At 43.5% G+C, this 12,103-nt stretch overlaps 1 protein-coding gene across 1 annotated transcript in view; it reads left to right on the forward strand.

Moving 5' to 3' along the window:
* Positions 1-1,985: 1,985 nt before the first annotated feature.
* The window catches only part of CD58 (CD58 molecule), a 40,510-nt gene continuing 30,392 nt past the window's right edge, over positions 1,986-12,103 (forward strand). Inside the window, exon 1 of the mRNA XM_055084372.1 lies at positions 1,986-2,122. Within this exon, the coding sequence (XP_054940347.1) occupies positions 2,053-2,122 (70 nt within the window). The 5' untranslated portion in view covers positions 1,986-2,052. The remainder of the gene's footprint in view (positions 2,123-12,103) is intronic.

Below are 12,103 nucleotides of genomic sequence, written 5' to 3' on the forward strand. Positions count from 1 at the left end.
GGCCAGAGAAGCAGCCAATCAAGGAAGACCTACTGAACCATTCCTTACCTTATACCTGGAGACCATGACCTGGGGAATACTTCCCAGCCCCAGGTGACTGGGCAGTCCTTTCCTCAGCCCTGCTCTTGAGAGGGTTGACAGCTTTTGCTGGCCAGTCCAAATAGCAGTATAGCTGCCCATCCTGTATGAAAGGGTAAGAGTGGTACTTGGGACTTACCCTTGGTTGGACTCCCAGTTCTGCACCTTACTCTGTGTCCTTGGGCAAGTCATTTACCTTCTCAGAGCCTCAGTTTCCTAATCTGTAAAAACAAGGACAGCAATAAGATTAAATTAATGCTGGTAAGGCACTTAACACAGGGCTTGGCTCATAGTAAGTACTCAACAGATGTTTGCTGTTACATCACTTCCCAGCTCAAAAACTTTTAGGGGCTCCCCAGTGTTTAAAGGTCTGATCCCATCTTACCTTTCCAAGTTAGCCCGAGTTCTTACCAACCCAGAGCAGAGGAGAAACTTGATCTTCTCACATTTTGTGCTACACACTGTACCTGCCTTATGTTCCCAGTATCCTCAGATGATAGGGAATATCTAAGCTCATGGTACAGAACATCAGTCCCAGAAATTTCACGGATATAGACACCTTTTACAATTTCATGGCTAATGTAAGAAATAATTTATGAATTCTTACAGGGCAGTTCAAGTGTCTTGAGTGGTTTGGAGGTCCCCACCTGAGGATGATGGTAATGACAGCAACAATAAAGCACACTTCCACCGCTTCACAACTGGCAAACATATTGGTGTTTGTTGGGACATCAGAGAGTCCTGTTCATGAGTCCAGCTCATGGGAGGAGTTTCCTGCTCACATGGTAACGAAGAGTTCCCTGAACTGCAATGGCTGAGCAGGGATCATTCTGGTGCCACCGTCTGAAAGAATGGGGGCTGACCGGGAGGCTGATGCCAGTAGCTGGTTCTGGGAATACAGTAGTAATTGAGTCTGGGATCAGATGGATTTGAGGGGAGAGGACTAGCCAATAAGATGGGGGAGTTCCAAGCGCCCGCTGCAGCACGAGGGAGAGAGGTTTGGGGAGCCCAAACGGCGAGGGAGTGAACAGCCCTGACTCCCCAGCCTGAGGGCCAGTCCACAGAGATGGAGGAAGAGTGAAACAAAGAGGAAACGGAGAAAGGAGAAACCCAAGGCTGGAAATCCCAGCTCCCAGTGAGGGAGTGTTAGGGTGAGGTCCGTCTTAACGAGAAGGTGGCTGCCCTTGAATGAGAAGCAGCACCTGAGGGCCAGTCCACAGAGATGGAGGAAGAGTGAAACAAAGAGGAAACGGAGAAAGGAGAAACCCAAGGCTGGAAATCCCAGCTCCCAGTGAGGGAGTGTTAGGGTGAGGTCCGTCTTAACGAGAAGGTGGCTGCCCTTGAATGAGAAGCAGCAGGCACTTGGGGGTGGGGGGATTGGGGCCGCACCAAGGGACCCCACACAGTCTAGCAGTCGTCTAGAATGTTGCCCGTTTCCTTTTGTCTTAATATCTGAGGAAGCTGCCTTGTCCAGGGTCGTGGTAGCGAAGTGACTGGCAGGAAAACCGAGGCTGCGCGACTGCGGCTGCTGGAAAGCGCTGAAGGAATAAAGCGCTTCAGAACCGGCACAGAGCTCTGCTGTCACCTCCAGAGGAGTGGGGCGCAGTTTTCGGGGAGCGACGGTCCGATACCCCCGGCTATCGGGGCGCCTCCATCACGTTCCAAATGCCGAGGAAAAGTGCGCGAGGTGCGGGAGGAACGAGGATAAACCTGGTTGTGAAAACGAAAGCCACTTTTGGGGGAGAGCTCCACAGAGAAGGGCGGGGGGCGGCAGAAGGTCAGGAGGGACCCGGGGCGCAGACCGCGTGCTCGGGAAGGGGGAGAAGACGCGAGCCAAGACTTCATCCGGGGCCTGGCGGGACGCGCGGGGCGGGGCGCACCGGGGGGGCGGGCTCTCTCTCTCTCTCTCTGTCCCTCACGCAGGCCGAGGCGACGCCCGGCTGGGTCCCTGTAGCGGAAGCTGGCCAGTCTGCTATGGCCGCGGGGAGCGCCCCGGGGTGGGCCGTGGGGGCCCTCGGAGTGGTCTGCCTGTTGCTCCGGTTGGGTGAGTGGAGGCCTCCCCCGGGAGCCCGCGGGGACCGGCAGCGCGGGGTGTCAGTGGCCCCAGGGCTCCGGGGCCGGGTGGACGGGCGCGGCCCGAGGCCGCTGCAAGGTGGCGTGGTGGGGTTGGCGTGGGGCACGCAGCCCGCGCGCGGGACCTGGTCGTGTCACCCACAGGTCTCCCTAGGGTGGTCAGCAGGAAACGTGGACCGCAGGCTCTGAAGCCTGTTTGGGAAAAAGAGGGACGCGACTCCGTCTCGTTCACCTCCCCTGCGCTCTTTCCTCCCTCTGGGGAGCCTTCTTAACCTCCACGATCCCCGATTCCCGCTCGTGTTCCTCCGGAAGGGGTGCCTTTTCAGTGCGACTCAAGTGACTAAGTTACTGCTTCCAGCCCGAGGCGCCGTAGCGCAGAACTTGAGGGGAACTTTGTTCACTGCTTCCGCAGCCCGGGAGCTTGTCTCGGGCGGGCCTCCCTGGCCAAGGAACACGCTGTCTGCGCGCGTGCCGGCCTCCGCGCTGGTGGTGGGCGCTCTGCGGCCAAAGCCAAGTCCGCCCGCGCCCGCGCGGAGGGCGGCCGTTCAGAACTGCCCTGCGGCGGGAAGGCGAGGGCCTCAATTCAGAATTCCTAAGGCGTGTCGGCTGGTCCCCTTTCCCCCTCCCTTCCGGACATGAAAGGACTAACATTTGAGTGTCTAGGACTGTGTTCATCCCTTTCACGCTTCTTCAGCTAAATCGTCACGACAGCGCCGTGAAATAGTTGTCTTTGTCTCCATTTTTTACCTCCCCACCCTTATCAACCTCTCCCCACACAGGCCCCTAGTTAAGTCATAGCCAAACCCCTGAAGCATAGTAACAACCCCCTTAACTAGTACTTCTTTCCTTGGAATTTCCTGCCACCGGCCCCTTAGCCCACACCCCTGATGAACCTCCCCTCTCCACTCTGCGTTCAGCGTTTATTGAGTGCCTTTGGGGTGCATGCATCTTTGGTTTACAGCCTGCGGAATGGGGGGTTGAGGTACGCTCAAAAGAACCTACAGTGTAAGGCACAGAAGTAAATGTTGTAAGAGAGGTAAAAGTAAAGTGCTGTGGGCGTACAGAGGGAAGACAGCAACATCTTTTGTGAAGCAAAAACTTCATGGAAGGGAGGGTATTTGAACCTGGCCTCCGAGGACAGGTGGTATGTGAACATGCCATGATGTGGGAAAAGATTCCAAGAGCAGGAGACCAGGAAAGAAAGACAGGGGATCAGGGTGTAGAGGGTGACCTGGGGCAGTAGGGAGTCATCAGTGTCACTGGAGAGTTGCAGTGCCCACGGAAGCTTGAGGCCCCCTAGGGGAGCCCTGAATGTCCCCTTTGGGAGTTGGGATTCTCTTCTGCAGGCAAAAGAGACCTCTTTCTGGGCCTGACAGGATCAGAGCCATCCACTTAGGAAGAACGATCTGGCAGCAGTAAAGAGAAATGATTGTAGTTGAGAGGAATTGGAGGTGGGTGACCAGGGCATGTACCATCACAGACCCCAAAGAGCTGTGAGGGTTTCATATGGTGGTGGTTATGGGCAGGAGGGAGAGGCATATACAGAGGTTGAAGGGATAAGGTAACTCTTCCAGAGGCCTGGGTCTCTCCCTGGTCCCAGAATGTGCCTTTGGTCACTACTACCTGCTCTATGCTCTCTCTTCAACTGAAAACCCAGTTTACCCATCAAGCCACACCTCCTCTAGGAAGATTCTCTGAACTAGCTGGTTTCTCCCACCTAATTCATTTATTTATTCAGAGGTCATTTCGTTCCGCAAGCATGAATATCGCCTTCTCTGAATAGGCTTTGCGCTAAGGGAAACTGTGTAGGTCTGCAGTGAGCCCTTTGGGGGCCAAGCCCACCTCATCACTAGGGAAAGCTGCCTAACAGTGATGAACAGTATCTGCTCCCAGAGAGATGCCTGGCCTCTGACATGGCCCCGCCCCTCACAGTTAAAACTTCTGTAAGTTACCTTACTTCTGTGTGCCTCCATACCTTTGCCTTTAAAGAGAGCGCCACTCACATGAGAGAAAGGATAATAATAATATCTGCTTAATAGAATGATTGTGAGCATCAGTCATTCAACATGTACTTATGAACTATCAACTATATGTCAGCACTGGGAAGCTTACATTATAGTGGGGGAGAGACAGTAAGGAAATAAAGCAGTAAATATGTAGTTGTTGGGTGGTGGTGAACATTTACTAATATAGAGATTACTAGTGCAGAGGCAAGGGAAATGGAAGTGGTTAATAGTTCCTTTTAATTTTTAAAAATTCTGGAAGATTTAAAATCTTTAGAATAGTTGCAGAAATAGTAAAGTGAACACTTACACACCTTTCTTCTTGAACCACCACTTATTAACATTTTATCACATTTGGGTTACATCTCTCTATATACACCCACACCCACCCAGTTAACTTTTTTGTTGTTGTTGTTAAATCATTTGAGAATTGCGGTTCTTATGACAATTTAACCCTAAATATTTCAACATAGGTCTTCTTTTTTTTTTTTTTTAATATTTGTTTATTTATTTTGGCTGTGCCAGGTCTTAGTGGCAGCACGCGTGCGGGATCTAGTTCCCCAACCAGGGATTGAACCTGGGCCCCTTGCATTCGGAACGCGTAGTCTTACCCACTGGACCACCAGGGAAGTTCAACATAGGTCTTCTAAGAATAATATGTCTGCAGTTAAGCCCTGGCACCATTTATCACAGTCAGGAAATACAGCATGATACAATACTGTTTTCAGATAGGGTCCAGAAGCCAATCTTGGATCACACACCAGATTTGGTAGTCATTCCTCTTTAATCCCCTTAAATCTAAAAATCTAAACTGTTGCCAGCTTCTTTTTTTCTTTTTCTCTTTTCTACTTTATGATATTGCCCTTTTTGAAGGGGTCTGGACTAGTTTTTTTTTTTAATAAAAATGTCCCTCGATGTTGAAGTACATGCTTAGATTCCGGTGTAAACCTTCCTGGGCAGGAATTCTCACAGGTGTGCATCTCATCAGGCTGCAGATGCAGTCCATTTGTCTCATTATTGGAGATGTTAATGTTGATGATTTGGTTAAGGTGAGGTCCACCAGATTTCTCCATTGTAGAGGAGAAAATACAAGTGTGTGAATACAGATTTTGCATGCTCGGTTCCAAACCACTGGAAATATCACAATAAAGCAAGTCATAACGAGTTTTTTGATTTCCTAGTATGTTTAAAAGTGATGTTTATACTATACTGTAGTCTATTAAGCGTGCCATAGCATTATGTCTTAAGAAAGTACATACCTTAATTAAAAGATACTTTATTGCTAAAAAATGCTAACTGCCATCTGACAGTGCAGAGTTGTCACAAAACTTTAATTTGTAAAAAAACACAATATCTACAAAGCACAATAAAGCAAAGCACAATAAAATCGGTATGTCTGTAATACGTGATTCATTAAGTAACACTTTGAGATTGCGTGAATATCCTGTTTTCCAACAATCTTTCACCCAATGTTTTACAACCCAGTGGCGATTCTTCCCACTAAAATGTTTGTAGATAGCGATTTTTTATCCCTATTTTCTTTATACTTTATTGATATTCTTCAGTAACAAAGAGCTTCTGCACCTCCCTTTTTAATTTTTTTTTTTTAGTACTAGTAAGGACTCGTGTATTATTTAAGATGGCATTTCTGTCATTTTTCATTTTGATGCTCAGTGATTCTGTATTTGGCAAGTGGGAACCCTTCCAAGTTTCAGTGTCCTTTTGCCATGTTTCCCTCAGTTTTGAGCACTTCCTTACTTTCTGGTGTAGAAGGGTGTTCTGGACTCATTTTGTTCTTTTCCTGACTCAGCCTTGGAATCATTAGATTCCTTTTTCCTTTTAGTGGGGGATGGTATTCAGAAATTAAGACCTGGGTGCTAGGTGTGCTCAAGACTCTTGGAGCCATAGCTTCTAGGCCCTGTCAGTTTTCAGTGCTAGGAAATAGTTTTCACAAAGTCAGGCATTTATCTTGTTACCGCAAAGGCTAATCCAACAATTCAGTTCTTCCTTTTCCTCCGTTCCATATTAGTACCTCCCTTCCCCATGGCGAGAACTCTATTCTTAGTAGCATTAGTATATTTTCCTCATCTACATTAAACACAAACTAATTCCATAATTGCTATGCCAATACTACTCCCAAGCACAAACTTTACTAAATACAGTTCAAGATTTCTTAGCAGTTCTTTTTATGCTTTCATATATCCCACTAAATATGTATAGAACACTGTATTTTCAAGTTATTTGAATTTTTCTTCTGTGTGGTTATGTTATCAAAGTGATACATAGTTGCATTAATTTGTTTCTCTTTCTATTCAGTTTTAGGGTTTCCCCCACCTTGATTTAACTTTTAAATATGTAAACTATTAACATGGTTCAAATCAAAACCATATACAGCTGGCCTTCCATATTTGCAGATTCAACCAGCTGCAGATTAAAAATATTCAGGAAAAAAAAAAATTCCAGAAAGTCCCAGAAAGCAAAACTTGAATTTGCCACATTCTGGCAACTATTTAAATAGCATTTACATTTTATTAGGTATTATAAATAATCTGGAGATGATTTAAATTATATGAGAGGATGTGCATAGGTTATATGCAAATATTATGCCATTTTATATGAAGGATTTGCTCATCCTCAGATTTTGGTATCCACTGGGATCCTGGAACCAATTCCCTGTGGATACTGAGGGATGACCGTAAAAAAATATGCTCAGAAATTCTACTCCCCCCCTTCCTCTCCCCCTATAACATATAATTTGTTTCAGTTTTATCTTTCTGTTTCTTTTTGCAGTTATAAACAGATACATATGTTTATTTCTAACTCCCTTTTTTTTTTTTTTTGTGGTACGTGGGCCTCTCACTGCTGTGGCCTCTCCCGTTACGGAGCACAGGCTCTGGACGCGCAGGCTCAGCGGCCATGGCTCATGGGCCCAGCCGCTCCGCAGCATGTGGGATCCTCCCGGACCAGGGCACAAACCCGTGTCCCCTGCATCGGCAGGCGGACTCTCAACCACTGCGCCACCAGGGAAGCCCCTCTAACTCCCTTTTTTAAACAACAGGTAACATACTCTGTGTACTCTTTTGTACCTTGTTTTTGTCAATTAACCATATGTCTGGAAAATCATTCCATATCAGTTCATAGAGATCATCCTCATTTTTTTTTTTACAGCTGCATAGTGCTCCATGGGGTGGAGGTATGATATTTCATTGTCACTCTCTGGTGGTTAGTATTTTATATAGTGTGGTCAGGGGAGGGTCTCTTTAAAAGGGAAAGAGTTGAGTGTAGACTTTAAAGGAAGTGATGGAGCAGGCCAGGTTACCATCTGGGAGAGTAGTATTCCAGACAGAGAGGACAGCAGCAAAAACCCTGAGATAGGCTTCAACCATTTAAAGAACTTCGAGGAGAGCACTGTGCTGGAGAGTAAATAGGAAATGAAGTTGTACAAGTAGTCAAGTCAGGGCTGGACCCTAGAAATAAAGTTTTGTGGGCCCTTTTTTTTTTTTTAAATAAATTTATTTATTTTTTGCTGCGTTGGCTCTTCGTTGCTATGCATGGGCTTTCTCTAGTTGCAGAGAGTGGGGGGCTACTCTTTGTTGTGGTGCACGGGCTTCTCATTGCGGTGGCTTCTCTTGTTTCAGAGCATAGGCTCTAGGCACCTGGGCTCAGTAGTTGTGGCTCGTGGGCTCTAGAGCTCCGCAGGCTCAGTAGTTGTGGCGCACCGGCTTAGTTGCTTTGCGGCATGTGGGATCTTCCCGTACCAGGGCTCGAACCCGTGTCCCCTGCATTGGCAGGCGGATTCTTAACCACTGCACCACCAGGGAAGTCCCTGTGGCTCTTTTAAAGACTAACTTTTTTTTATTCCCAGTGAAATAGGAAGTCTCAGAGAGTTATGAATGGGAGTGAAATTGTGATGAGTTGAGTGTTTAAATGAATGATTCTGGATGCTGGGTGGAGGATAGTCCTTGCTGATGAAAAAAGAGAAGCAGGGAGACCAGTTAGGAGGCTGCGGGAACAATGACTGAGTGGGGGTGGGTAAGAAATGACTGGGCTTGGGGTGAGGAATTGGAGATAGCAGGGTGTGTTTTGAAGGTAGGGCTGGCAGGATTCGGCACTGGTTTACATCACTGGGGTAACGTGGACAGGACCTAGGTAGTGCTGGGCAAGTAGCAAGCTCAAAAATAGGAACTGTTGTATTAGTTAGCTCTCATTAGCAGAGCCTGCCTTATTCTGCTGTGGTTGACCTTTTATGGATCCTTTATCTTGCCAGTTGTCTCTCCAACTAGATTTTAGATCCTTGTACGCAGGAACCAAGTCATATACTACTTCATATAAAGTTTCTTTCATTGATTTATTTTAATATTGTTAACAATACAAATTGTTAAATTTGGACATTAGATGATAAAGTATTGGTCAAACATTTCCCCATTTTAAATTATTATTATCTCACATTATTATGTGAGACTTGTTCATATGCTTTGCTTAATTAAGATTCAGAGAGCCTGTGAGGTTTTATTTATGAAAGGTAATCCAAATCAAAATAGTGTTGTGTTTTCCTCTCAAAAAACTAGATCCAGTATTATAATGGGGTGTATATAATAGTTGCCATGCATTAAGCACATGCTCTGTGACAAGTGCTGTGCTTAGAGTTTTAGATTGTTGTTTTCATTTAATTGTCACACCAGTTTTATAAGGTAAAGACTGTTGAGGAGAACAAAGTTGAGGTAGGTTAAGTACCTTGTCCAAGTTCACACAACAAATAAGTGGTAGAACCTGCTAGCACTTAGGTCTATTTGACTCAAAGTCTATGTATTCCCAACCCAAGAATAGGTAAGCAACTTTCTGTTGATTGGTGCAGCCATAGTTAATCTCTTATATATAGCATATATATTGCCCAACGTAATTTTGCTAAAGCATGTGAAATTATATAAGACAGCAAATTACCAATCACATAGATTGTATTCAATTTCGTAATCTACAGTAGAGGGGTGCGGGAACCTTCTTCGGGCCATAGAATTCAGAATGGGGGTTTATTTATGTATTCATTTATTAACATTTTGCCATAATTATACTTTCTTTATACATCCACACTTCACTCCTAAATGCTTTGGCATAAGCCCAATAACATAATATTTATAAAAATTAACAGTAATCTCATAATATCACTTAACTTCTACCCTTATTCAAATTCCTCCAGTTGTCACAAGGATGTCTTTTTTTAAATACCAGGATCTAATGAAATTTCACATTTTTGCACTTGTTGCTGTTTTTGTTTATTTTTGACAGGTATCTTTTAGGAATTTTGAAAAAGACTTACAACTACTTTTAAAAAACTAGATCTAAGAATTTGTTTTATTGCCATCTTTTTACTGTAATTTTAAAAAATTGAATTGTACACTTTATTATTGTTATTTGTTTTTTCCCTTTTTAAATTGACTTACAGTATTATCGATACATTAGTTTCAGGTGTAAACATAGTGATTCAATATTTTTTTACATTACAAAATGGTCACAATAAGTCTAGTTACCACCTGTCACCATAGAAAGTTATTACAATATTATTGACTATATTCCCTATGCTATACATTACATCTCCATGACTTATTTGTTTTATAACTGGAAGTTTGTACCTCTTAATCTCCCTCACCTATTTCACTCACCCCCTCTATCCATCTTCCCTCTGGTAACCACCAGTTTATTCTCTGTATCTATGAGTCTATTTCTCTTTTGGATGTTTGTTTGTTTTGTTTTTTAGATTCCACATATAAGTGAAATCATATGGTATTGGTCTTTCTCTGTCTCACTGATTTTACTTAGCACAATACTTTCTATATCCATCCATGTTGTAAAAGGCAAGATTTCATTTTTTATGGGTGAGTAATATTTCATTGTATATAAATACCACATCTTCTTTATTCATTCACCTATCAATAGACACATAGGTTGTGTCCATATCTTGGCTATTGTAAATAATGCTGCAATGAATATTGGTGTGCATATGTTTTTTTCCAGTTAGTGTTTTTGTTTTCTTCAGGTACACAGAAGTGAATTTGCTGGATCATATGGCAGTGAAATTGCTGGATCATATGATAGTTTCTATTAATTTTTTTAGGAACTGCCATACTGTTTTCCATAGTGGCTGCAACCATTTATGTTCCCACCAACAATGCATGAGGGTTCCCTTTTCTCCGCATCCTTGCCAACACTTGTTATTTGTTGTCTTTTTTGATGATAGCCATTCTGACAAGTGTGAGGTGGCATCTCATTGTGGTTTTGATTTGCATTTCCCTGATGATTAGTGATGCTAAGCATCTTTTCATGTGCCTGTTGGCCATCTCTGTGGCTTCTTTGGACAATGTGTTTTCAGGTCCCCTTCCTATTTTCTAATCAGGTTTTTTTGTTGTTGTTGTTTTTACTATTGAGTTGTATGAGTTCTTTGTATATTTTGGATATTAACCCCTTATCAGATATATCATTTGCAAATAGCTTCTCCCATTCGGCAGGCTGCTGTTTCATTTTGTTGATAGTTTCCTTACCTGTGCAGAAGCTTTTTAGTTTGATATAGTCTCATTTATTTATTTTTGCTTTTGTTTCCCTTGCCTGAGGAGGTAGATCCAAAAAAATATTACTAAGATGGTTGTAAAAAAAGCATACTACCTATGTTGATTTCTAGTCTTATAGCACTGTGGTTGGAAAAGATGCATCATGTGATTTTAGTCTTCTTAAATTTATTGAGACTTGTTTTGTGGCCCAGCATGTTATCTGTCCTGGAGAATGTTCTATGTGTACTTGAAAAGAATGTGTATTCTACTGCTTTTGGATGTAATGTTCTATATCTATCTATTAGGGTCATCTGGTCTCATGTATCATTTAAGGCCAATGTTTCCCAATTGATTTCCTGTCTGGATGATCTGTCCATTGATGTAAGTGGGACATTAAAGTCCCCTAATATTATTGTGTTACTGTCAATTTTTCCCATTATGTTTGTTAATATTTGCATTATGTATTTAAGTGTTCCTATGTTGGGTGCATATATATTTACAATTGTTTTATCTTCTTGTTGGATTGGTCCCTTTATCATCATTTAATCTCTTTCTTTGTCTCTTGTTACAGTCTTTGTTTTATTTTTTAATTAATTAATTTATTTATTTATTTTTGGCTGTGTTGGGTCTTCGTTGCTGCATGTGGGCTTTCTCTAGTTGCGATGAGTGGGGGCTGTGTTGGGTCTTCGTTGCCACGTGTGGGCTTTCTCTAGTTGCGATGAGTGGGGGCTACTCTTCGTTGTAGTGAGAGGGCTTCTCATTGTCATGGCTTCTCTTGTTGCGGAGCACAGGCTCTAGGCACGCAGGCTTCAGTAGTTGTGGCTCGCGGGCTCTAGAGCTCAGGCTCAGTAGTTGTGGCTCTCGGGCTTAGTTGCTCCACGGCATGTGGGATCTTCCCGGGCCACGGCTTGAACCCATGTCCCTTGCATTGGCAGGCAGATTCTTAACTACTGTGCTACCAGGGAAGCCCCACAGTCTTTATTTTAAAGTCTGTTTTGTCTGATGTAAGTATTGCTTCCCCAGCTTTCTTTTTATTTCTATTTGCATGAATACCTTTTTCGGTCCACTCGCTTTTAGTCTATGTCTTTAGATCTGAAGTGATTCTCTTATAGGCAGCATATAGATGGGTCTTGTTTTTTTTTTTTGTTTTTTTTGTTTTTTTTAATCCATTCAGCCACTCTATGTCTTTTGGTTGGAACATTTAGTCCATTCATTGAAAGTAATTATTGATAGGTGTGTACTTATTGCCATTTTGTTAATTGTTTTCTGGTTGTTTTTACGATTCTTTTTTGTTCCTTTTTTCTCCTTTTGCTCTCTTTTCTTGTGATTTGATGACTATCTTTAGTGTTATGTTTTGATTCTTTTCTCTTTTTTGTGTATGTATCTATCATAGGTTTTTGGTTCCCATGA

This window comes from Physeter macrocephalus, chromosome 4 (assembly GCF_002837175.3).
Source record: "Physeter macrocephalus isolate SW-GA chromosome 4, ASM283717v5, whole genome shotgun sequence".
Lineage (NCBI taxonomy): Eukaryota > Metazoa > Chordata > Mammalia > Artiodactyla > Physeteridae > Physeter > Physeter macrocephalus.